This window comes from Falco rusticolus, chromosome 10 (assembly GCF_015220075.1).
Source record: "Falco rusticolus isolate bFalRus1 chromosome 10, bFalRus1.pri, whole genome shotgun sequence".
Taxonomy (NCBI): domain Eukaryota; kingdom Metazoa; phylum Chordata; class Aves; order Falconiformes; family Falconidae; genus Falco; species Falco rusticolus.
The window spans coordinates 11,733,444-11,758,379 of NC_051196.1; the positions used below are offsets into that span (position 1 = coordinate 11,733,444).

At 37.7% G+C, this 24,936-nt stretch overlaps 1 protein-coding gene across 2 annotated transcripts in view; it reads left to right on the top strand.

The window, feature by feature from the left end:
* The window catches only part of CSTF3 (cleavage stimulation factor subunit 3), a 50,820-nt gene that overhangs the window by 11,120 nt on the left and 14,764 nt on the right, over positions 1–24,936 (top strand). For both annotated transcript variants that reach the window (XM_037402498.1, XM_037402499.1), the window contains 5 exons: positions 22,178–22,210; positions 22,593–22,690; positions 24,122–24,188; positions 24,284–24,318; positions 24,425–24,551. In XM_037402498.1, the coding sequence (XP_037258395.1) occupies positions 22,178–22,210; positions 22,593–22,690; positions 24,122–24,188; positions 24,284–24,318; positions 24,425–24,551 (360 nt within the window). The remainder of the gene's footprint in view (positions 1–22,177; positions 22,211–22,592; positions 22,691–24,121; positions 24,189–24,283; positions 24,319–24,424; positions 24,552–24,936) is intronic.

The window sequence follows — 24,936 nt, forward strand, 5'->3', positions numbered from 1 at the left end:
TGTTTTAAGTTACATATTATATGTACAGTCCCATCTGAGAGTAAACTCAAAACAAAATGTTCTTTTTAACAGTGTGGTTGAATATAAATTAAGATTTCAATTAATTTTTGAAGGCTACCTGAGATACAGGGATTGTTTTTGAGGCAGCTTTTATTGCAGCCTTAAGATGTACGAGGAATATAAGGAAGGTATTTTCTAAAAGCTTTTTTCTTTGGAAATTGTAGTAGTCTCCTCCTGCTACAAAGTTCCTCTTAGGTAGTTCAGAAGGGTAGATCTTTCCAGCCTTGACTTGGGAAAGTAAACCTGTGGTAAATCTTTGTTTAGCATTGCTTTTGATTCACTGCCTCACTACTTAAATCTGAAAATTGCTAAATCTTCAGTCATCTGTAAGCTGCATTTTTCCTGATGTCAAAACAAGCATGTCGCTTTCCTCTGTAACATGGTAATGTTTCTTCTTTGCATCACAGAAAGACAAAAAGGGAGAGGAAAGTGGGGGTGGTTTTCTAGCAGGTTGTCTTTCACTAGAGAATTTAGTCCTCTTAACACCATAAATCTGAGCTGAATATCATTACATAGTGGTGGTCTATTGGAAGATGAGCTAGGGTGAGGGTTAGGACTATGGCTTTATAGGAAAAGGAATTAGCCCTTTAACAGCTGTATTCTTTATAAAATTGTTAGAAATCTTTACATTTCTCTTTGCCTGACTTGAGGAATGTGTTCTTTTTAGTCACTTCCAATCTTCAAGTAGAAATCATTGGTTACAATGTATATGAACAAAAACTGTTTCCCTGCATATGCCAGTGCATTTGGTAATGCAGAGCTTTTAAGTGCAGACCTTACTGCTCTGATTACCTCTTGGTTTTATGACAGTGTTTGTTCAGCTCACTGACTTTTCCTTTTTGTGTATGACTTTGTTCCCTAGTGGAATACAGTGTAAAGCAGTGCTCAGCACTTAGTATATCATCTAACTTACTGCTGTTGATATGCAGACTGTGCTGAAGTAACTGAATTCTTCACATTTCTGTTTTATATGCCAAGCACTGATTTATATGCTCAGATCTGTCATTGCTGGTTTGGTAGTCAGTAGAATGTGGAGATAAACTGGGAAGAGCATGCTTTGACAGTTTGTTAATGGGAACTCAACTATTAAAGTTTTAATTGGTCAAAAACTTTTGATTCTCACACTGGTTCTTATTTCTTCCAATGTTCAAAGAAGCAGTTGCAGGACATAGGAATAATAGAATTGAGTAAAAAACTCCCAGCTCGCCACGTTTTATGGGTCATAGCATTTGAATGTGTAAGACTTGGAGAAGAGTGTTTCATTTATTGAATTTGACAGACTGTAGTCTTTTTGAAACTATTTTAGCAAGTAAAATAGTTACCCTTTCTGCATCTACTAAAATTCAGGAAGTGCTACAGTAATGCCACTGTTCTTACTCAGACTTATTTACTGTAGTTGCTTAAAGCACAGTTTTCTCTTGATACCTTTCCCATAAAAATCTACTTCCAGAAAATTTGAATCAATTCACATGTCAGTGCCTTTTCACAGTTTTAAAAGGGAGCATGTAAGTCTCAGTCCCACATGTGCCTTAATGTTAAATTCATAGATCACATGATCTGGATTCTAGCCTGCTGTGCTGATTTGCTGTGTCTTCTTGGGTAAGTTATTTAACCTGGTTTGCCATTATTAAAACAGATACCTACCTACCTCACAGGGTTGTTGTGAGGCTAGCTTTAGTGATTTTGGCACCTGTCTAAAAGGTGCTACAGAAATGTAAAAATAAATTCTGATGTAATACCCTATGATCCCATAGGCCCAGCTGTCTATTACTATTTCCTTTGTCTCTTTGACTGTTTGCACCATCTTTTAGATACAGAAAGACTTCATAATGCGTTTCGTGCACTTGAAAGAACTTTTACTTTACCAGTGTTGTAAATATTTCAGTAGTTCTGAAGCAAGCCTTTGAAGCTGTCACCTTTTTCTCTGCTAGTTTCCTTTGAGAAATCACCAGCTTGAAAGTCCTCTTAGGCACATTTGTGAAACTATGCTCATGTATTTGCAACACTTTTTAACAATCTAAAGAATTTTTAGTTTCAGTTGCTCTGAGTGAAAACTTTGATCTGTAATTGTCCTGAATGTTTCAGGCCAGTTCACACCACACCTTTTTACCTTTTTTGCTGCTGAGTATATTGCATTATATCCTGGTCACTTTGAATGGTTGTTAGTAGAGGTTGAAAGGTTGCCATAATTAAAGATTTAAAAATCATAAGCACAAGACAGTTGTGACAAATACCCCAAGTCTAGAAACAATAAATACAAAGCTAGTAACATGCATGTAAAGTGTTTGGCTGTTAATATGTATTTTTCGTCTTGCAAATCTGCAAGAAAGACTCCTGTGTTATTGCTTGTTCTAAAGAAATGAAACTAGATATATTTGTTCAGGTAACTTCTATTTGATATGAACACTTTGAATTTTAGATGTCTTGGTAACAAACCAGATGCTGTATGAGGATTCAGAGGGTGGGACCAAAGCTTAGGGTTGATTGTTTTGCATTTCATCATATGCAATACATCAGTATCTTTAATTCATGTAATTCACACTGGTGTGGATACTAGTCAGAATGTATCATTTAACATACTTGTATATGAAAAATGTAAATAAAACCATTTAGAAAAATGATTGTTTTTGTTTAAAATGTTTGTGTTTCTTCAAAGCATTTTCTTCCCCTGTTTTACTTTAATCTGGTTCTGAGTTCAGAAAAAAAGTTATACGTACCACCAAAATTCTTCTGCTTGGGGAACAATGGGAGCTGACTCCTGTCAGGGTGAAGTTGGAGTGATCAGAAGTCAAAGTAGAATAGACTTCTTGGCTGAGATTGTTTAGTGGTGGTTTCAACTGAAAATATTGTATATATCACTAGCTGATCTTTGTTAATTTCTTAATGGAAGGCATACCCATTATATAATCCATGCCCTGGACCAGGCTAGTCTACCACATCTTCGTAGTAAACTTCTGCTTTTGAGAAACTGCTGTACAGGTGCTCTGTACAAACATCCATATTACACATTCTTGACTATCTCAGTCTAAGATTTTTAATCTTTTTTGCAACTGTATTATTTATGATCTTTTCTTATTCATGTGTGGACTTGTTCCATTCCTGTTAATAAATGTTGTTCTGTCTGTGTGATTATTGTAGACTCGCACTAGAAAGTGAATGCAACTTCTTTCCTATCTTTTCTACTCAACATGTAAATGCAGGCATGTACATCTTGCATAGTTACCATGGCCTACAAGTTGTATAATACCAGAAATTTAACCACATAACGGACATTTGTAGTTTGAGAAGATGCGTGGTGCTACAGTAGTGGGTTTCTTAATAATTGTTTTCTGTATTTCATCATTAAAAATATCATGGGAAAGTGTTAGGAATTTTAATTTTTGAAGTGGAAGTGATGCCTAATGAAGAGATTACTATGAACCCTCTTCTATAGTGTGTTGCTGTTTTCACATGAATAAACATGAACTGTTTCCTGTTCTGTTGTATTCTTTCCTGGTGGGGTGACAGAAACATCCCTATTAGAAGTGTTAGTTTATAATATAAAGCTCTTGTTCACAACACTTTTCAAGTCTCACTTTCAAATGTAACAAGGACAGTGAAATTTTTTCTCATGGTGTGGTTTCTTTTGTTGAAGTCATTTGCGGATTCTTCTATTGATGTTTTGGGGAGGGAATATGTGTGTTAGGTCAGGCACAAACTTGAGCTTTTTTCTCATGTCTGAGCCCACAAGAACCAGAAGTAAAAATACAGCGCTTTCTTGTGTACACTGTGGTACAGATTGGTTATCTTCATCTGCGTGGGTGAGGGAACTGTAATCGTGATTTCTCATTCATTTCTACATCTCTTCCAGCTTCCAGTTGTCAGCTGGTTGAGTTACCTGATGCTCTTTGTTACGATTTTTGAGAAGCCAGATGGCTGAGAGAACACTTTCTGTTAAAGTTTATCTATTAGTGTTACTACACATAATAATGCTTGACTTTATTTGCTGCGGAATCTCTTTGCAGAGTATGAAAAGGCTTTGAGTCACTGCTGTGAAGAAGTACAGTGGTTCTCTTGGCTAGAAACTCTGTGAAGGCAAGCCATTCATTCTGGCCTCCTCTGTTCTGTTAGTACAAACGTTCTTCGTTTAAGAGTGTGCATTGGTTTTTTTCCCCTTGTTAGCGTATGCTTTTTCTTACTGATGGTTTCTGTGTGACAGGTGCTTTACATCCAGTAACAATTTTGGACTTCTGCAATGAAGTGCTGTGTACATAATACCATAAGCTTTGGCACTTTTCCTTTCTTACATAAAACAATTCAAAAGTGAGAAGAAATATGCATTGGTGCATAACTGTACCATTGCACAGGCGGCATTCACGCTTCTTGTGGCAAGTTGTATACGTGCAGTTAACTACACATGAGAAGATCTTGTGGTGATCTGAACCTGATCCGTATTGGGGTTTAACTAGTTTGGTAGTGACAAATAATCATAGTGTAGAAGCATGGGAGCATTTTCAGAGTTCATTGGAACTGCGGCACCAGAAATGTCTCATTTTAAGAATAGGCATTGTAAGTAGAAAAACATTCTTTTTATATTTAATTTGTGGACAGTTTTCCATAGTACTCCTATATAGTGGGGTCCTGTTGCATCTTGAGACAAGACTGTTTAATAGAACTCAACTTCTAACCTGAAGTGTAAACATTGAAGTCTGGTTCTGGGTCTGTTCCCTTAGAAGCGGATTGTACTATGCCATGTGATAGGGTCTCTGTATTAATCATAATTTTCACAAGTTCCAGTAAGCACACAGTGTGGATCTGTTGGTAACCAAAGGTCTTGTAAACCGACTGCTGGACTAAAGGGTTTCAGAGCTTTAACATCTTCAACTTTTCTCGGAAAGAGGAGGTTGGTATGGTCAGGAAGCTTGGTAATTTTACTCATACTTTCATGCTCGCTCTGTGTTTCAGCAAAACAGTTATGGAACTCATGCATATATCTAAATTATATAGGCTTTAGTAATGCAAACTGTTCCTCTGAATCAACTAATTTGAAAAGTTCAGTAGTGTGATGGAGGGTCAACTGTCTTACCTCATTAGATTCCTGTAATATGACTGCGCAAAACAGACTTTCTAAGGAGGGCAGCTTATTCTCTCCAGTTCCTCACTGCTGCATTAGTGCATGGAATAAGGAATAACCAGTGTGTAGAACTGGGAAGAGAAATTGCATACACTCTTCAAAGTTGTTAACTCATGACCATAGCAGAACAAACTCTTACAATAAATTTTGATTCTTCCATATTAGTTTGTGGCAATGGATTTTAAGAACATTGTAAAAAATGTATTTGCAAGTCACACATTGGGAGTAGAAAGTTAACTTGCAAAATGATGCCTAGTTCTTGATTTAGTATTTTCTGTGTCCAGACTGCAGCAAAGCCATCAACTTCAGCTGTCATCCCTCCTGGAAGTATAGGTTTTCAAACACCAATCTTACTGTTAAACTAAAATAAAAATAAACTCTCTGCTCGGAGATCAGAATGGGTTAGATATACAAAAGCAAGGTGGCAGGTATGTATAGTTGGGTGTCCTGCAGATAAAGCAGACGTGGTGATGTTAGCATGTGAGTGAACTTCATTGTCTTTGGTGGAACTACCAAAATGTTCGTAGTATGACCAAATAGGAAAAAGGGCAACTCAATTGCAGCTGGGTCTTTGTTTTGTTTTCCTTAGAAAAGGGGAAGACACCTTGTCGAAGAGCAAAAAGTTGCAAGGGTCTTCTGCCCCCTTCCCCGGCTCTTTACTACATCTGTGTTTCTCCTGCCTGGAGAAATAAAACATGTAACGCTGTTGGTATAATTGAGGGTATTTTATAGTGTATGTATGGGTGCCAGTACAACTTTCAGTAGAGTTGTTGCAATTTAGGACCTATTTTAGCATATTTTCAAAATAGTTTCAAATTCCGTCTTGAAGCTGTTGATGTGTCCTGTTTCGATACTGGTAATCTCAAATCTGATTTCAGGGGTTATGAAGGGGAGGAAACAAATGTTGTGTTTGACTTCTGTCAAATTCCACATCCCTGCAGCTTGCGTCAAGGGCATGTTGCCCTTTATACACATGTATGTATTACTTGATCAAGTGATGGATCAAAAGTTAAACAAAACCAACACCAAATAAACCCAAAAACTGAAGGCGGGGGGGGGGGGGGGGCGCGCGGGGGTTTGGGGGGTGTACTTAGTATTACTACCAAAGCTGGAAAGGAGAGTAAAACAACAGTCAAATGCACTGTTTCAAATTCACTGATAAAATCTTGATTTAGTTTTTATGGTTAAATGAAAACATGCTAAAGATTCCATGCCTGGGGATGCTTCTGGAATCTCTCAAACTATGTATGTGTATATATAGTCATTGTTGTGTATATACGTGCTTGTGTAATAAGGTCACACAGCATAATTAATTTTCTTTTAAAAGCATACTAAATAGAAATCTTGAGTATGAGCATATCAGTGCAGATTGTCTACAGTTAATTTACTTAGATTACTTAAGTTTATAGATACTCATAATTCACAAAAATTGTGTGTAATCTTGAAGTGGAATATATTTAGAATAACTGAATGGATTTTTTAATTATTATATATAGTTTTAATCTCATTGCAAAAACATAACTCAATGCAGTATGTAAAGGAGTAGGAAAAAGATGTTGTGCTTTATTTTTGTTGTCTTGGGTCCAGTATTGGCCTGCCTTTCCCCCATTCCTCTCTATCAAAAGATTATTTTTCTATGTTTTCATGGGCAGAATTAGAAGTATATTTGCTCTTAAGAATTGTGGACCATCAGGTATTGCTGTGGGACAGTCTTTCAGTGTGCCCTTGCAATTCATCATTCAGATGACAGGGAAGGTCCCATGAGTCCTTATCAAGAAGCTGTCTTTGGATAGTTCAGACACGTTCTTTGAATTTAAATGTCATAATTCTACTTACCAGTTTTGTTAGGGCAGAAAGCTGGGAGAAGGGGTTCGCTAGTAATAATGGTAACTTTTTTCCTTCTTGTAACTTTCCTGATTTTGTTCATTAAAAAAAAAATATCCAAAATTAATCCCATGACAAATGTTTTTACATCCTCGTTATTGCAGAAGAAATCTGGTGCTCTTAACATCTCTTGATTATGCTTATGCAACTGCATAGCTGCTGGTGAGATTGTAATGGTATTGCATTTTTAAAGCACGTTAACAAATTTAGCAGCCGATGACATGTAGTATGTTGTAGGAACAGTTCTGATTGAGCTTCATTTAAACTTTCCCTGAAACTTTGTTTAGTTAATCTCTTTAGTTTACACTTTTATATTGTATCACAGATGCTTAGAAGATAAAATTTTAATTACATCATATCATGCAGGATCTTGAGGTGTAAGCAGCTCTCATTGATGTTACTGTTGTGGAGAATAGAATGATGGTAACAATACATGTAGGCTTTCATCTACTTAAAGGTGTTATGGTCTTTTACTAACACGCAATTAACTTAAGTCAAAGATGAGTGACAGCAAATAAGTTTACAGAAAATGGCTTTTGTAATACACCTTGCCAGTGGAAGTTTAGCTTGCAACTTTTCTTTCCTCAGCTATGTCAATTGACCTCCCTCCCCAGATTTTCTGTAGACGTTGAGTAATTAATAGTTTTAGTACAAGCAGTATACTTTGAAAGTCTGCCTGCATAGCCTGATAGCACTGACAAGTTCGTACACGAAGAAACATTTCATCTATACTAAATTAGAATGACAAGCCTTATACCAAGAGTCTTGGTTTAGCAGTTTTAGTTTCACTAGGTGAGTTTCATCATTCTAGTACTAGACTGACTGTGGCTTTGGGAATTGTAAATTCTGTCTAATTGTGAAATTGTGCTAGAAATGCTTATTCCATGGTGATGATGACTGATGATTATATAAAAAGTAACTGAAAGAAAGTACAATTCATTTATAATGAACGTAAAGTTTCAAGTAGGCTGGTCTTAAATAGACTGGAATAAACGTTTAAAAGTACAAATAGGTGCCCCTGACACCTTACTAGCTACTTAAGTTTTCTTCGTAAAAGTGCACTGTAAAATAGTCCTCAGTGCATGACTTCTTGGTTGCAAGTTACTTGAAAAAATGCTGAGGATGCAAGCCAAAATGTTTAGTGTCCCCATCCCTACTCCACCCTTTAAAAAAAGGAATTGCTGCCTTGGTAAGTATATGTAATTTGTCCGTTATTGCTGCCCACTAGCTAGCATTTCTCAAGGAATGCAATATGTTTATGTCAACTCACGTATTGCGCAGGAATACTTTAGCAGGATGGGCAGTAGAAGTAGTTGTTTAAAACCTCAGAATATTCCATGGTATTTGCCCTTGATAGAATCTCAGTGCTGGTAAGCCTGAGCAGGAAACCAAGTGTATGGTTTATTGTTAAAGGATAAAACTAATTTCTCCAACATAAGATGTGACTAAACATAATTCATGCTCTCTCCTTTTTCTTTTTTATAACTTCTATTTAAGATTCCTACATCCCACATGCTTGCTTTGCGTGTGTTAAACATGGGTATTAAGAGGGAAGTACTATGGGACTTTAAAATTAGATTATAGACTTTAATTCAGCAGAAATACTTTTCTGGCACTAAGCAGATGGAGGTAAGTTTCTCTTTTCATAATACCAGAAAGTGTCTGCTGTTCTTGCTACCAGTCTTAGCTGTGAAAAGAAAAAAAAAAATTACTGTTGCATAAGAAATCTGGCTTGCTTACACACAAAAAAGGCACAAACTTAGATATTACATCTTTATCGTTTTACTGATGTTCCTAAAATTCAGTTTTACCCCCAGAAAAGTTTTGCGAATAAAGTCAGTCTGTGGGGGTTTTTAATTTACTAATGAGAAAAATCTTGTTGTTTCTAAACAATTGTTTAGATAGTTCTTGTTAATCTTTGGTCTCAGTCAAATGAAGACACTGCGTTGATGCGGTGTTATTGCTGGCCTGCATGACAGCCTCACAGCAGTCTGTCATTTCTGCAAGATCTTCCAGTCAAACAGTGTTCATTGCTCTCTGAGTGTACTTTTGTGCCTCCGATGCATAGAGATCTTGACCAACTGTTAAATTGTGCTAACTACTTGAACTTCATAGTATTATCTGAGTTTTGCCTTCTCTCCCAGGCTGGCAGAATTGCTAAAAACTGTCTAGACTGATGTTTTTCACCTGTGTGAGCAGTGTTGGCTGCTGTGATTTATATTTGAGGTCAGTTCTCTGCTCAAGCACTGCGCGATTCAGTGAATCACAGAGGTTCTATAGTGTTGCTTCACCATGTTGCTGAAACGAGTGTTTTAGGCATGCTGCGTTACCACGATGACGTACACCAAAAACAAGTCAAGCACTGTTCTCTTCCAACGCTAGGCTAAAGTCTGAAGGCAGGAAAATGCACACCTTTTCTTGAGAACCTTGTCTGCCTTGCTGTGCGCTGCATCGTCTCAATTTGGGTAGTTTGTGTTCTTGTAGCAGTTCTCTGTGTTACACTTAACCAACTATTTTCTGCTTGTGATAGAGATGATCAGTTAAGATCTGTGTACTGGCTACATATCATTTTTACAGATGATGGTGGTTTGGTGTATTGTTGTATGCATGATGTCTACATCAGACCAAGTGCTGCTCTTGGCATCCTAGATTAAAGAAGTAAAATATAACAAAACTATCTTTAGTATTTCTGAGGTCCCTTGTGTGGTGCTTCTGTGCAAACCTGATGCAAGAAATCAGCTGGGAAACCTACATAACATTTTTAATGCAATGCTTGAAACCGGCCGGCATTTTGCAACATTCTTTAATGCAAATACTATCTGAAAGTATTCTGGGTTTTTTTCTGTCTAGTCTTTGTCTACGTAACAGTGCATCTATTCTAGTAGTTAAAGTCCTCACAGTCCGAATGAAATAATTGCCTGCTGTCTGTCTACCAAAGAGGCTCTTTTTTACAGGAAACTTTAGAACACTTTGGGTTTCTGAATCATCAATTATAGCAGAAAAGCCACAAAATGCTGTTCGAGGGGTAGGGGGAAGAAGTATCAAACTAACTGGATCTCCATTGTCTCAAACAGCAGTTGCCTATAATATGACTAATTCTACATGGGTGTTCTTGTTGGTGTCAGGGTGTAGAAGCAGACACAGTTTTCACTGTGAAAAGCATCAAAGAAATGAGATAAGTGGTATCAAATAGGGCTTTAGTGAAAAGAAACTGTAATTACTTGGAGTGCTGTCCAGCAAGGGGGGCAGAACTACCAGCTGTGTGTGTTTTGTACAGGTGTACATAAAAATAGCACTTCCATTTCCAGTCTATAAGCAGGGTTTTCTTTCTAGCTTATGGGTCAAGGCTAACCTTTCTTTGGCAAGTTTAGGGCTTTACCTGTGCCAGTGTCCTTTCATCGCTCCAAAATCAGAGTCTTTAGCTTTAATACTTGACCCTAACTTCTGCTATTTCTTCTTTATATAACTAGATGGGGAGAGGTGGGAGGAAACTGGGGTGTCAGATGTATTCTCTCTCATTTGCTCTCTTTCGCTGGGCTACATGGACTGTTGAGTTTCTGTACTGCTTTTATGACGGGCTTTTGCATTTCATCTTAAGATGTAAAATGTAAATGCACCTACGTAGCTGCGTGTGCAGCTACAATAGCACATTACATTGTGTACAATCTGACATCAGAGCAGCTCTTCAATGCTAATCTGACACTGGTGCATTTTAAATGGGACAACATAGTGAATTGTCTTTACAAGTCTTTTGTCTTACAAAAAGTACAGCTGGCTTAAATGCCTTTTATTCTTATAATTCTAACTGCCTGGAGTGCATAAGAACACAGACACATGGCCAACCAGTCTTGCATAAGGTGTAAGCTATTTCAGTTGACCTGTAGAATTGAAGACCTCTGTGTAGAGCTAATCCCTCTCCCCTTTCAGTGGAAACTTCACCTGCATAGCTTTCATTTCTAAAGCATGGGAATGTGTAATCTGTATTTTTATTTTCCACCTTCAGTGCATCTCTATGTAGCTAACTATTCAAGTGTAAGGTAGCTTACAAGTGTAAGCTATCCATGTGCTAGTATCAACTCATACAGATTTAAAAGTAGTTGTACATACATTTCTGTCTTTATCCTGTTTTATGAATAGTGGGACTGTTCCTATAGATCGAAGCCCAGCAGGGCTGTTTAAGTGGGAAAAATTGCATCGCATTTAAATATTCTAGAACCCTGGTTTTAATGTACTAAGTGGCCTGATTAGCTGGGGTAGTAATTACATTAAAATTGAAATATTCTGGACACAGAGCTCCCAAAATAGTTGTGCAGAATCTACCCACTGGAATGTTTTTGGATCAAGCCTTTAACCAAAAATTTGCGTTGTTCATGTGGTTTCAGATTAGGCTGCTTGTGATCAGTCCAGACCTAGTAACGAGATACTGAGAAAATCCTACAGTAAAACTCATGTTGAAGAAAACTTAATTTTTACCACTGAATGCTACTTTTACAATGAATTTTGTCTCTTTTTCATTGCTAAAAGACAGAAATCTGGATGTTTAATTCTGTAATTGACTCTCAAAATATGGTCTTTTTTAACTTATAGATGAGACTTTTCAGTAACTATGAATAAGAATATGCATTCTCAGAAAGGAAACAGTAGAGAATTCCCTTGATTTCTGACAAACATATGAAGGATTTTTGATTAGGACAGCTGCCTATACTAGAAAAATACGCTAATTCCCTGAAATTCAGCTGGAATATCTCATTGCTGTAGAACAAAATGAGCTCAGTCATTAGGCTAAGTCATCTTGTATTTCTGAGGCTGATTATTTTCTCAATTTAGTAAATGACAGACAGGCAAAGCCAGGACCCACATCCCTTACTTACAAGATTATTTTTGTGGCACTGCAGTTCAAGTGTATATGTTTTGGTTTTTTGAAGTTTAATTTTGTAATAGTCTATGCATCCTGTCAAATGCAGATTGATTCTGCGATGCATTTGCAGAGACTTACTTGTGCCTGAGCGTTATTCTCCGCTATTAACTTAATTCTGATTCTTGTTTTCTTGTGATGAGACAACTGTCTTGATATGGACTGTCTTACAACCAATGTAGTGGTTTTGAGAACAATTCTTTGGGCCATTTTTGCAACAGATTATTGCAACAAGTCTTCACCTTCCAGCCATGGAGAGTCCAAACATTAAGAACTTGTCCTCTGCTGACAGGCCAAGCTTGTCTCATACTAATACTGTAACAGTAAGAAGAGTATGCTTTATGATACAGTTCCATTTTCTAGTACCATTTTTTACTCTTTGAGCAAATCGTATTACTTTTCCTTAGGAGATTTGCTTGTTTGGCTGTCTTTATATTGGGGAGAACCTTTATTAGAGTAGTTCCATGCTAGCAAATGGGAGGAATTAATGCATGGTCTCTGAATTTGACCACTCAAATGGGCAGTAGTTCTTTGTGGTCCTAAGACGTCTTCATTTAGACTATTAGACCTTTTTGATAAGTCAATGTGGAGACTGTTTAATGGACCTCTGCTGCCTTCTAGATGTGTTGCTTCTTTTTTTAAATAGATGTTCAAGGATCCCTGTAAATACTAAGATCCTTCTGAAATTTTAGCAGGTGTGTTATTAACATACAATCTTGGTGGATGAATAGAGAAATCTTAAAACCTTCCATACAAAAATTATTGTTGATAACTTTATTGTATAAAAATTAATTTTCCAAAATCCCATAATTCAGTGAAACAATTACGTTATTAAACTTATCCTTTTCTGCACTTCTGTGCAAGCATATTTGAGAAGAATATATCAAAACTGTAGACATGCAATGAGTGTAATAGGAAATCATCAAACTATAAACCTAATGGGGAATTCAACGCCCCCTAAAGTGTGGCATTTTCTCCAGCTATATCATCAAATTACATAGTAAATCAACACTTTCTTACTTTTATTTTGCGATTACGAAAATCAGAGGAATGATTTTTTTTAATGAGCTGTATATTACTGTAATGAACACTGATTTCTGATAGAAGAGAAAAAATTATTTTAAATGAAGAGTTTTAAGTTAGATCTTAAGTTAGAGCTTTGTAAGGTGTGGGGTCTGTGTAATTAAACAATTGGCTTTTCATTATTCTAGGTAGTGATACCTTGCTTAATCCTTATGATAGGTAATCTGTTGCAGCAGCCTCATCGCTGCCTTGTTTTTAACATCTTTGTACTGCAAGGAATTTTTAACTTGGGTTATGGGCTTGCACCTCGCTAGTGGTGATGGCAGATTGCAGTGTATCTATGCTTCTCAATTTGGCAACCTTGTAAAGGATACTGGCACCTATTTATCTTAACGAAATTAGCTGAAAAAGGCATTAGAGAAGTGCCGATGTCCAGTTCCGTTGCCCCTGCTGAGAGACTTTATTCGCTTATGATATGCGGTCGAGGTAGGCAACTGGTGTAATTTACCTGAGTTCACAAATCAGGTATGTGTAGCCCAATGAGATGTGCCAAATACCTTGCTTTTTAGGCTTCCCTCTTAATTTAACTTTTTAACTTCAGTGATCTGGCCAATAAGTAAAACAGCAAGTGTTGAATTTATCTCATTGTGTTTTGTCATGTTGACAGATTTCTTTCAATCCATGGGTGCTATATGTGCCTTTGAGCCCTATAAATTTGTTCCTCTGAGAGTTAAACTAATATAAAGTTAATTCTAGGCAAAAAAAGCACTGCTTCTTTGTGAAAGGGCTTACTTCCTAATAACTGCGAAGGGTATCAGTAGATCTGTTAATGCTGACCAGCTGAAAACACACTTTAACACTTCCAGCTGCTTCTGTAAAATACAAGATGTTGAGAAACAGGAATGAGAAGTGGAGGTGGAACTAAAGTGCCTAAGTTGGGAAGGAAGCAAGGCAGTTTGCAGGAGTGTGAATGTGGGATGTTTTTTTTCTGTTGTGGCTTAAAGTGAGTGTGAAATTGAAGAGGAAATTACAACCCATGGGGCATGTTAAAAATTGGCTTTTTATTAAAATGAGATTTGCAGACAAATTGAGAATCCAGTTATCAAGTTGGGTCTGGCTAGAAAGGAGTGGAAAATAGAAGGATGCTTAGCATCTCTAAGTTACTTCATTCAGTTAATATTACATTAAAATTGATAACAGGCAAGTTGCCAAAATGAATAGGTAAGGATTTATGATTTGGAGACGATATTAGAGCGGGTACCATAGATGAAGATGTGTTGTACAATAAAATGCAGACCAAAAGAGCAAAGAGCACTGGATTGTCTGCCGTTACTTAGAAAAATGATTGGAGTAGGTAGCTCGTACTTCCCAATGATAAGCGTAAAGCTAGACGCTGTTACAGAAAATATGCTCATGCATGGCAAGACCTGAACACCAAAGACAAGTTCATGTTTTCTTGAACAGTGCTGAGCAGGGAGCATGAAAGGCATCTTTCTGGTGTTCGGTAAGAGGTCTTGGTGTTCTAGTCAGACATGTATGTGGGTAGGCTGCTGGAGTGTTACAGGCACAGTTTAGAACATGGAGGGTAAAGCTGGATGGTGCAGTTCAGTCAGGTGAAATCTGTGGGTAAGGAATAGTGACCGTGTGAAGCTGTTAGATGGAAAAAGTGAGCAAAAGACAATATGGGAGTAAAATTGACTAAACAGAAAGAAATGGATCAAAACTTCTATTAAAAAAAACCTGAAAGTAATTAGTGATAATGTAGTCCTGTCTTTCTCTAACCAGGAAATACCTGTTGCCATGTACTAAACATGGCATGACCACAAACAGAAGGTGCTTATTAAAGAGGTCTTGTGGTCTATTGATTTTTAAATTAGTGTGTAAGAACTGCTGAGAGTAGTACAGCAAAGAACAGTCAGTTCAGTAGGCTAAGTCGTACTCAGAGGTAAACAAAACTTAGAGATGCATCAACTCTGGTTTTCACCCCCAATTTCTAGGCAGTTTTTAAATGTCAGATCTGTAGGGTGATGAAGTAACAGATAACTGAAGTTGTGGGGGTGTTTTGTGGTTTTTTGCTTCTTAAGAGCATGGAGCGTGCTTATCATCATGAGTTGAAAAGGGCTATTCCTCCAGCTTTACTTGAATTCTATTAATCCACGAGACAGATGTGCAACAATGGAACTCTGTTTGTCAGGAGGGAAAATAGCAGTGAAGTAGTAACATGAGGGGGGATTCGTGTTTAAACATAACTGAAAATCTGAATTATTTCTGTTTCTGAAAATGTGTTCTGGAAAGGAAATAAAATGCACAAACAAGCAAAATGAGAGGAAATAACAGTAGAACTCAATAGATGGGAAGGAAGAGGAAATACACTTGAGAAATAGCTTCTTCCATTTTTATAATTCAGATTGGACAAAAGGGAAGAAAAAAGAGAAGTATATGTGACACCAGAAATAAATGAGATAGTGATTGCAATTCAGTACTGTTCTCCAGCTGGAAATACCATTTAACAGTTTTGTCACCACACAACTTTTTTTTTTTTTTTTTAAGGCTGCCTATAAATTGGTATTTCTCTGTACGGTCTCTGGCTAGCATCTGGATAACGTTGCCTGAAAGCTATGCTTGCGTTTCAAAGTACTGGTGTGAATAAAGTGCCTCAGTGCAGGACCAAGAGAGCAACGTTTTTTGTAAGGGAGTAGAGGCAGATGCGGGTCCTAAAGATTTGTCTGTACATGGATATTAAATTGCACAAAGGTGTAAACTAAAGCACAATAGCTTTTTTTTTAACTGTTTCTGAGCTCTTATTTCTTAATAAAGTCCTTGTTCTTTACACTAGAGTAGACACTTAGGAATTAGATGGGGTGGGTAGTTAATCCAAACTGTATTATTAGCAGCAAAATTGAGTTTCTTTACTGCAATGCATGAATCTTTCTTCACCTCTAGATCAGTCCATTTACTATAAGTTTGTTGAGCGAGGTTGTCCAGATTCTCTGTGTTTGTATTACTGCACTTCTGGAATGCAGACAGTTTGCAGATGCCTAAGGATATTATATTCATGTATTCTTCTGGATTAATTTCTTTCCTGATGCACCTTGTTTATATAGATTTTTTAAATTAAGAGTTATTTAACTGTTTCAGCTGGGGCATATGTTACTGTGTCTTCGGAGTGGCATTTCAGTTTCTTCCTTTGCACTCTTTTCTGAAGACTTCTGCTCTGAGCTGCTCCGTTGCTGTCCTTGGCCAGGCATAGCTGTTACCCCCTTTCCCAAACCTCTACATAAATCTGGTTTTAAGCTCACAGTTTTGGATATAGTCTTTGCAAGTCTTCAGTCATGCCTTTCCCCCCCCTTTACCATTAGTCAGGTGGTGATGTTTAGTAGAGATCTCTCTAGGCTGCTGCCTCAGAGAGGAGAAAGGTTGATAGAGTACGTTAACCTGATGTGCTTTGGTTAATTGTTCCTAAAGATGTTAAAGGCTTGGGGTCATGAGGCTGTAATGACAATTTTCAAGAACTTAGTGAGGAGCAACCTTGCGTGTTACTGGCTCTTTGTGCAGCAGCTTTCTCTAGCTCTGCTACTGTGCTGTCCCAGTCTCCCACTGCCGCTTGGCTCCTTATAGAAAATGGTGCCCTTCATTTATAAGCAGTTATTTTTCCTGTAGATGTGGCTGCCTTTTACTGGTTGTCTTTGTCTTTAACAGAAAATGGTAATGTGGCCCAGAATTTTGCTATAGAAGGTTAACACTTTCACTGCCTGCTCAGCAGGTGCTTGTTCTCTTATTTATCTGTGCAGGCTATTAACTGGGAATTGAATTTGCAGAATTATAGGTCCTGTTCAGTGGCTTAATATTTTTAGTCACTGAGAAGTTTGTTTATCCTTAAATACTGTGAGCAGATTCAGAGTGTCTCTACATACAAATACGTGATTATGTATGTGACGGAGCGCTTTTTTTGTTAAGCAGGAAACAACTGCGAAACCTAAAAGGTGGTTGTGATCAGGAAGCATGGTCAGTCAGGCACTGGAACAGGCTTCCTAGGGAGGTGGTCAGTGCCACAAGGCTGTCAGCGTTTGAGTCATTTGGGCAATGTCCTTAATATGCTTCAGCTTTTGGTCAGTCCTGCATTGGTCAGGCAGTTGGACTGATGATCACTGTAGGTCCCTTCCAACAGAGATACTCTGTTCTTAGGTTCCCTCAGAAGCAGACTGCAAAATGGTGCTTTTTCTTTGCTCTACATTATAGCCATTTATATGGCAGCTGTGACTGCATCCTGTTCAAGTCATGATATATCTAGTGGAAACAACATGACTTAAATATTGATGTAATGCCGTGGTTCTGGAAGCTCTAGAAATAATACATGTAACAGTAGTTGGAGGCATTTCATTCAGAATAATTTTAAGGAACTTTTCAAATCCCGTTTTATGGCAGACACACAAATTGAGACAATCATGTGAATGTGAAAAATTATACCATACTGAATGAAAATACTTAGAATCTCATTACATTTTGAGAAAATGAGTTCTCCCATACTTGGTGTGTATCTCTGCCTTGCAGTCTTTACTAATAGCAAGATAAAACCTCTATTTTCACAAAGAATATTAGAACTCCAAATGAAGACTGCAGAAATACCAAATCATTCAATCCTTATCTGGTACAAATTGTAGTAAAATTACATATTAAAGACATTTCATCTGCAATTACATGCTAATGTTTTTAAATGGAGGATTTCATTGGTTAAGTTGAGGAACATCTTGCACAAATGCAGTATGTGGTTTGTTCAGCTTACGTAAGTTTTACATCCAGTTATCTAGGCAGTTAGAATCCAGCCTCCTTGGGTTAATGACCACCTGCAAGTGCAGTGTCAGTCCTGGATTTCACCTGCATTTCATGTACTTGAACAGAGCTTGGTTTGTTATTTGCAAAGGTAGTTGCTGTTGTTTGACCTGTGGGAAAATGAGTTTGTCAAGTTAAGTGCTCACACAATTAGTCACTGACTGGAAGCCTCAGCAAACAGCAAAAGGCTGAATGTGCAAAAGATAGAAGGGTGAATTAGCATGCTACACTCTCTCCATCCTTTCAGAGATGATGTTTCTTTGGGGAAGTTTGAACTACTGTGATCCAAGCAGTATTTATTCTGCAGATAAAGTGCAAACATCTCTCCAGCCAGCCCTAGCCTATATTTAGTAGCTAAATGTGGATCTATTTCATTACACCCGCAGTTCTATACAAATAGAGACCCAAACGGCATCCCACTGAGCTTGACAGCGAGTAGTTGATTACCATAATAATCAAGATGTAATAAAAAAACAAGTCAACACAGATGGATTCAGTGGTGATAAATCTTTTGTAGTCTGATTTTATTTTTAAAATGTGAACTTTTTAATTATCTGATACCTAGTCATCTAACTGAATTAATATAGGTCTTTCTCAGTGAGCTCCCTTCAGTTAACAAACAAAAGCAATACTTCCAAATACATACATGTAGGCTCTGGTTGTAATTTTGGACTTCAAACGTGTTGTGTATGTGTTTAAAAAAAAACATTAAAGGTGTTTCGTACATGGTAGTATTTATAATGAAACCAGATTTTAGGAAATAGTAGTTCTAAAAGTACCGACCACTATGAACTAAATGCTGGGAAAGTTGACGCTCACACTGCTGTTGCATCTTCTCCTCTCCCAGTTGGTCGTTCTTCAGCTGATGCAGTCTGCCAGTGGTGCATAATGTTTCTATTCAGGTTCTTCCAAAAAATGTTCCAAAACACGTTAGAGAGCAGTGCAGGAGTGGTGGGTAGAGCAGAGGGCAAGAGGATCTACCTCACCCAGGGTAGAGTGGGAGGCAGTGGATAAGGGAATGATAGATTTTATGCTTAAGAAAATACTTCCCCCCCCCCTCCCCAGAAAGTAGTCATTGAAAAATAAGGTGGAGTTGGCATGTAGAAATGGATGGCAGAAAAGGCCATGCTGATCCTTAAGTACCACATAGTAGCCTGCCTTCCTTAGGAGCTTGGCTGAAACCAAGAAATGCTTTAAAAGATTGAAGTAGGGCTCTTTTTAGGCTTCTGTTGTATGTTGCCAGACAACTACAAGGAGACTTAAGTCTTTAGAATAATAAAACCTCTTGCTTTGCATAATCATAAATGACATGTCTTTTAAGTTGTTAAAAGTGGTGAAGTGCAGTGTAATTTATGGATTAAATTTTGCCCTTGAATGTTTGTGAAGCTCATTATAAGGAAGCATGCTGTGTATTCAGGGAAGAAATTTGACCCTGTTGTTACGAATTTGTCTTGTACAAAGCTGATACAGTAGTGACTTAACATTAGATGGTCCAATAGGAAATTAAAGTTACTGTTTCAGCAAAACAGATGGAATTTCTCATTGTCACAGGCAAGGGAAGGCAGGTCAGATGTGTTTTACTACAGGAGTGTCTGAGTTGAGCCAGTCAGGCTAGATTGCCTTTGTATAGTCTTCAAGGGTAGAGGGGAGAGATACTTGTTTTACCTTAGAATTTACCTTAAAAGTGTTACCTTATAATGACAATACGCCTGAGCTCATTCTGTAGGTGTTGGAGACACCCCTGTATCTCAGCTTCTTCCGTGAGGGGCATGCCTACCCCTTGAATTAAAGCTATCAGGAATACAGGCAGCATTAGAAATTGAAGGATAATCTGCTGTAAAGATCTATAGTTTGCTTTATGTTTGTCTTTAAGGACAAGCATGAAGCATTCATGTCAGTCCTGTATGCTTGTTCACATCTAATCGCTGCCTGTTCCTATGTCTGTGATAGGAAACCCAAGAAATGTAACAGAAACGTGTGACAGTGGGTCCTGGAGGCAGCATGTGCTCTCTCTGGTGATGGGCTGTCCCCATCCCGGTGGCATCCCTGAGCCAGGGCTGCCAGGGTGTTTGCTTGCCAGTGGTGAGTCGAGAAACACAAATTCCCGCAGGAGAGATGGCTGCTCTTGCCTCTGGCTCTGGGGGCTTCATAAAAGCTGCTAATTGAGAGAGACCCAGAAAGCACTGGGCAATATTGCTTTTTCTTTATTTTTAACAAAACCTGCCAATTTCCAGCCTCTGAACTTCATTGGTACCAAGATTTCTGAATTTTCAGGTATCACTATCAAACCACTTGTGTAGATTTAACAAATAATATAACACTGACTTGAAATCCAGCTGTGGTCAGCAGTTTTTCATGTACCTGATAATTCATGTAGAAGATGCTTTGTTCTTTGAGTCATAACCCATGCAAATAAAGAATATAGCTTCTCTTTTCTAAAAAGTATTTTATTTTTCATGATCTTTGGTTATTGGAAGTGCATGTCATCTAATTGATAAGTACTCCTTGTGCTCGGTCTTTTTGATGTTGCTTGGTCACGGTGCTGCCAGGTGCTAATAAGTTTTTCTGGTAAACAATTAAGTGAGATTACAGTGCACTTACCTGATGTTGTATACAACAACTGAGGTCAAAAATGAAAAATAGGTCACTGACACTGAGTAATAGTTGTCAGTGGGCTTTTGGGTGACAGGGAGATGTGCTAAGCAGGCAGAGAGCATTCACAGCCCTGTCAACTTTGGTGTAGTAACTCAAGGCAGACGTGCAAAACACTTTTTATGTGGCTAAACCGGGAAGGCTTGTTAATTTTTGCCCTGCCTGATTAACAGCTTTTCATTCTGAGCTTTTAAAAGTGATTTTTGGTCTTGTTCTTTTTGTCAGGGGCAAAGCCATTGATTAATTTTATTTAATTTTCACCAAAAAAAGGATTTATACTGCCTCCTGGGGATTCACTTTCTTTTTTTAAAAAAAAATTCTGCTCATGTTAATGAAGACTCTACTTGAGTAAGTACAAGTGAAAAAAAAGTGCAGGCAGCTGTGCTTTGTGCTTTTAGGCATACAAACCAAGACTCATTTGTTATTTTCCACTCAGTGACCAAGGGTGAAAGGGGTTTGCAGGCGGTGGGAGGCATAGACTGAGAGCTCTGACTCTTGTCTGAGAGTTGAATCCTTCTCATCATGTTCCAAGAGGTGCTAAGGAACCTGCAAAGTTACTCTTGCCATCAAAAAAAGATGAAGTGAAAATGGGAGATGTCTTTTTTTGATTTTTACAGAGGAAGAGACATTTGTAAGAATATAAAAATGATACAATTAGCACCCTTTTGCACTAGGTGTTGTTTGCTGCGTGCTGCCATGCTCCTGGGGGGCGGGGGGGAAGGAAAGGCTTGCAGAGCTGCTCCTGTGGCTCATGTTTCACACCAAAATAAAAGCTGTGAATCCCCTAAGTAAAGAGCAATGAGATTTAAAAGGGAGTTTTGATGCTTTAAAAAAAATGCAACACAGCATAACAAATCCTTATTTCATTAAAAGATTATTATTTCCAGCATAGATAAGCATCTTCTAAAGGCATTGTTGATTTTCCTTGTTTCTTCAAGCTGTGTCTGTACGAATTGCCTAGTATATTCACATAACTGGAGTTAATAAATACATGACGGGTGCCAGTCTGCCCTCTGCATCTGTCTTGTGCTCTTCTTTGTCCTGTCTTAAAGGCAACCTGTTACTTCGAGACTAGGTTTCACCCTCTACCCTTGCGGTGTGTGTGCTGTCTGAATGAAATGAGTGCTGAGATGTGAGGGTGGTTTGGTCCCTCCTGGAAGGCAGCACCAGGGCACCTGTGGAAAAGCAGGTTCTCCATGGTTTATTATTCCCTTATTCAGCGTACTGTAGCAAAGTGTACTTTGAGAAATAAATATTTAAATAGAATACATTTATTAGCCTATCATTTTGCAGATATGGTATTTTACCCTTGATTTACTAAAACCTGAGCCAGAGGCTTTGATACTGAAGTCAGTATGTGCGCGTAAGGCAACAGAGCACCTTGAAATAAGAGGCAGAGTCTGGTTGCCCAAACCAGGGTACAGAAAAGCAACTTTACTTACTGATACCTAAATGTTGGCCCTAGTGGAAATGAAAAATAATTTTAAAAAAAATTAAAACTCACTGATTTTGAAAAGCTAAGCGAAGTACATGATTTTTGTATGTTTAATTATAATTTTGCAACATTATGTGATGTTACGATGTAATTAGTTTAGGCAGCCAAGGTACCAACTGGAATGCTATAGTGTTGTATGAAAAATATATTCCTACTATTCTAAAATAGTTTCTTAAGTGATTTGTTTTTTTCTGCTTCCCTATAGATTAAAGCAAAAAATTATGACAAAGTGGAAAAGGTGAGTCCTATCAATATATGTACTATATTTCTGTAGCAAGAATGAGTATCTCGTGATTGGGCTAAAGCAGATTGAAAAGAACTATAGCTGTCATTGAATATGCAACTCAAAAACACAGATAAGAAGTATCACTAAAGCCAATTTGTGTAATTAAAATTACTACCAAGCTGTAATTGGTGAAGTGCGCAGAGGAATTTCCCTGCATAATTCTCTCTAGTTCCCCTACATAGCACAGAGACGACAAGTAGTTTAATTTACTCTTTCTTACAAATCTCAATCATAATTACAAAGATTAATTTAATTCATACTGTATAGCTTTAAAAGTAGAAACCTAATTTCTGTATCTGGAATCCTGATCACATCTTCTTGATGTATTAAACAGTTATTTCAGCGATGCCTTATGAAGGTTTTACACATTGATTTATGGAAATGTTACCTTTCCTATGTACGAGAAACCAAGGGGAAGCTACCTAGTTACAAGTAAGTTAACAGAGTTGCTCTGAATTATTCTAGTTATACAGTGGATTTCTTCTTGATTTTTGACTAGCGGGTGGGGGGGGACCTGGGTGGCAAACCTGCCTGGGGATCTTCAGTAGAGTGTTGGGGGGGATAATATATAATCTACATTATGAAAACATTTACTCTAAAGTTTCTTTAATTGAGCTTGCTGGATAAAACTGCTTCCTTAGTCTGGATCCATGTAACAGGGTGGGACAAGAGTGGGGGAGTAGCTGGTGTTTCCATGCCAGTTCCCTGCAGATGAGATTGGTGCTTGAGCCAACCTGAAACACACTTCTTCAGTCGGGATCTTTTGCTGTCCTTTCCCTTACTGTCCTGTTCAGAGTCTCCACAGAATTCAGCATTGGTTCTAGCTGAGGTACTGTATTTGACTAGCAATAGTAAATAGCTCAGTAATCAGAGAAGGTTTTGGAATGCATAAAAAGGCAGAAAAAACAAGTGTCCAAATTTGGGGATGTATCCTTTTTTCATCCCTTTTCAGTTGCTGCATTTTGCTTGTTTATAATCTTGTAGATGGTGTTTAATGCTTTTTCTTCTTGTTTGAGGTTTCAAGTAACATCAGTACCTTTCAGCATCTATAAACTGTTCCTCAACCTACCATAATGTCTTTGTACTATAACTGCCAAGATAACTACTGCATTAACGAGGGGGAAAAAGCAGATTTTTCTTAATTTTTACAAGACTGTTTTGAAACAATTAAAGCATCAGTGTGCCCCCTTCCCCCCATCTTTTTATCTAATTTAACTTTCTTCTATTTTTCCTGTTAATATGGTCAAGGAGGTAGTAAGGTACTGAAAGATGTCTGAGTAAAGGGAAGTGGGAGAGAGAAAAAGCTGTTTTCATTGAAACTTGACCAAGGAAATAATCTGTGAACATTTTAAATTTGGGGGGAAATACTTTGCATTTGGGGGGGGATAAGAAAACACGTGAAAGATTGTGGGCAGTTTCCAGACAGGGGAGCTACTCCTAATTGCCCCAGCCTTTTGGTGTTCCTGGAGAATTACAACAAGGTTAGGGGAATTCTGAGGAAAAAAAACAGAAACATCTTCAGCTAAGAAGATGTAGAGAACAGTTGTTTTCTGTCTTCTCAACTTGGCATAGTATACGTGGATTTCTGCTTAAGGGGGGGGTGGGGTAGGGGGAGGATCAGGAACTGTTAGTATGCTAGGTTGCCACCAATAGATTTAAATAATTTTCTTAAAAAAGCCCCAACACTAAATGCAGAATTTAAAACTATCTGAATGCTAACTCGTACTCTCAGCTGTTGAATGATACTTTTCATACCTCAGTGTTTGGTTAGAATTTGCTGCATAAAAGAATACTCTTAAATAAAGAATTTTTAAAATACTAAACGCTTGCTCTATGGTCTTTGTGGTTTGTTTTTTTCCTCAGAGAAAAAATGGCTCAGGCATATGATTTTGCTCTGGATAAGATTGGCATGGAAATCATGTCATACCAGGTATGTTTTTTTATCAAAACACATTTTACTTCTAATTTTATAACAAGTACAACTAAACATTGGTTTCATTATATGTAATATTTTCTCTCACGTAGATCTGGGTGGATTACATCAATTTTTTGAAAGGCGTGTAAGTACCTTGAAAGAATTTTTTTAAGCTCAGTTAATGTAATGTTGATGTTCATAGCAGTTATGGTCTGTAATAGCTGACGTTAATCTCTCTCCCCACTATTTAGAGAAGCAGTAGGATCTTACGCAGAAAACCAGAGGATAACAGCTGTCCGTAGGGTTTACCAGCGTGGTTGCGTGAATCCAATGATAAACATAGAACAGCTCTGGAGAGATTATAACAAATATGAAGAGGTAATCAAGAACATGAAACTTGTTTGTGACATAAAGAAAGAATAATCGTATAACCAAGTATGGTGCTCAAACTGTATCCACTAAATAATTATGTATAAGAGATGACCAGCAATATAAATGCATTTTGCATGTGCAGCATGTACCAAGACCTGTGGCAAAACTCCACAGGTACTTGAGTAAATTTTTAAATTTATTTTAAAAGTCTTTCTATAGGATACATTTCAGTTTCCCTTTTCTCACTTGGCCCGGTGGACTTGCTAGTGAATTAGAAATTGGTGTCACCAAGGATGGAGAATATTTAACATAAGCTAGAGCAGATCACTGGCAATGAGGGCTTGCTTCCCCAAGGAGGCACTCCCCTCCTTTCAGCTGCAGTTGCGCAGGG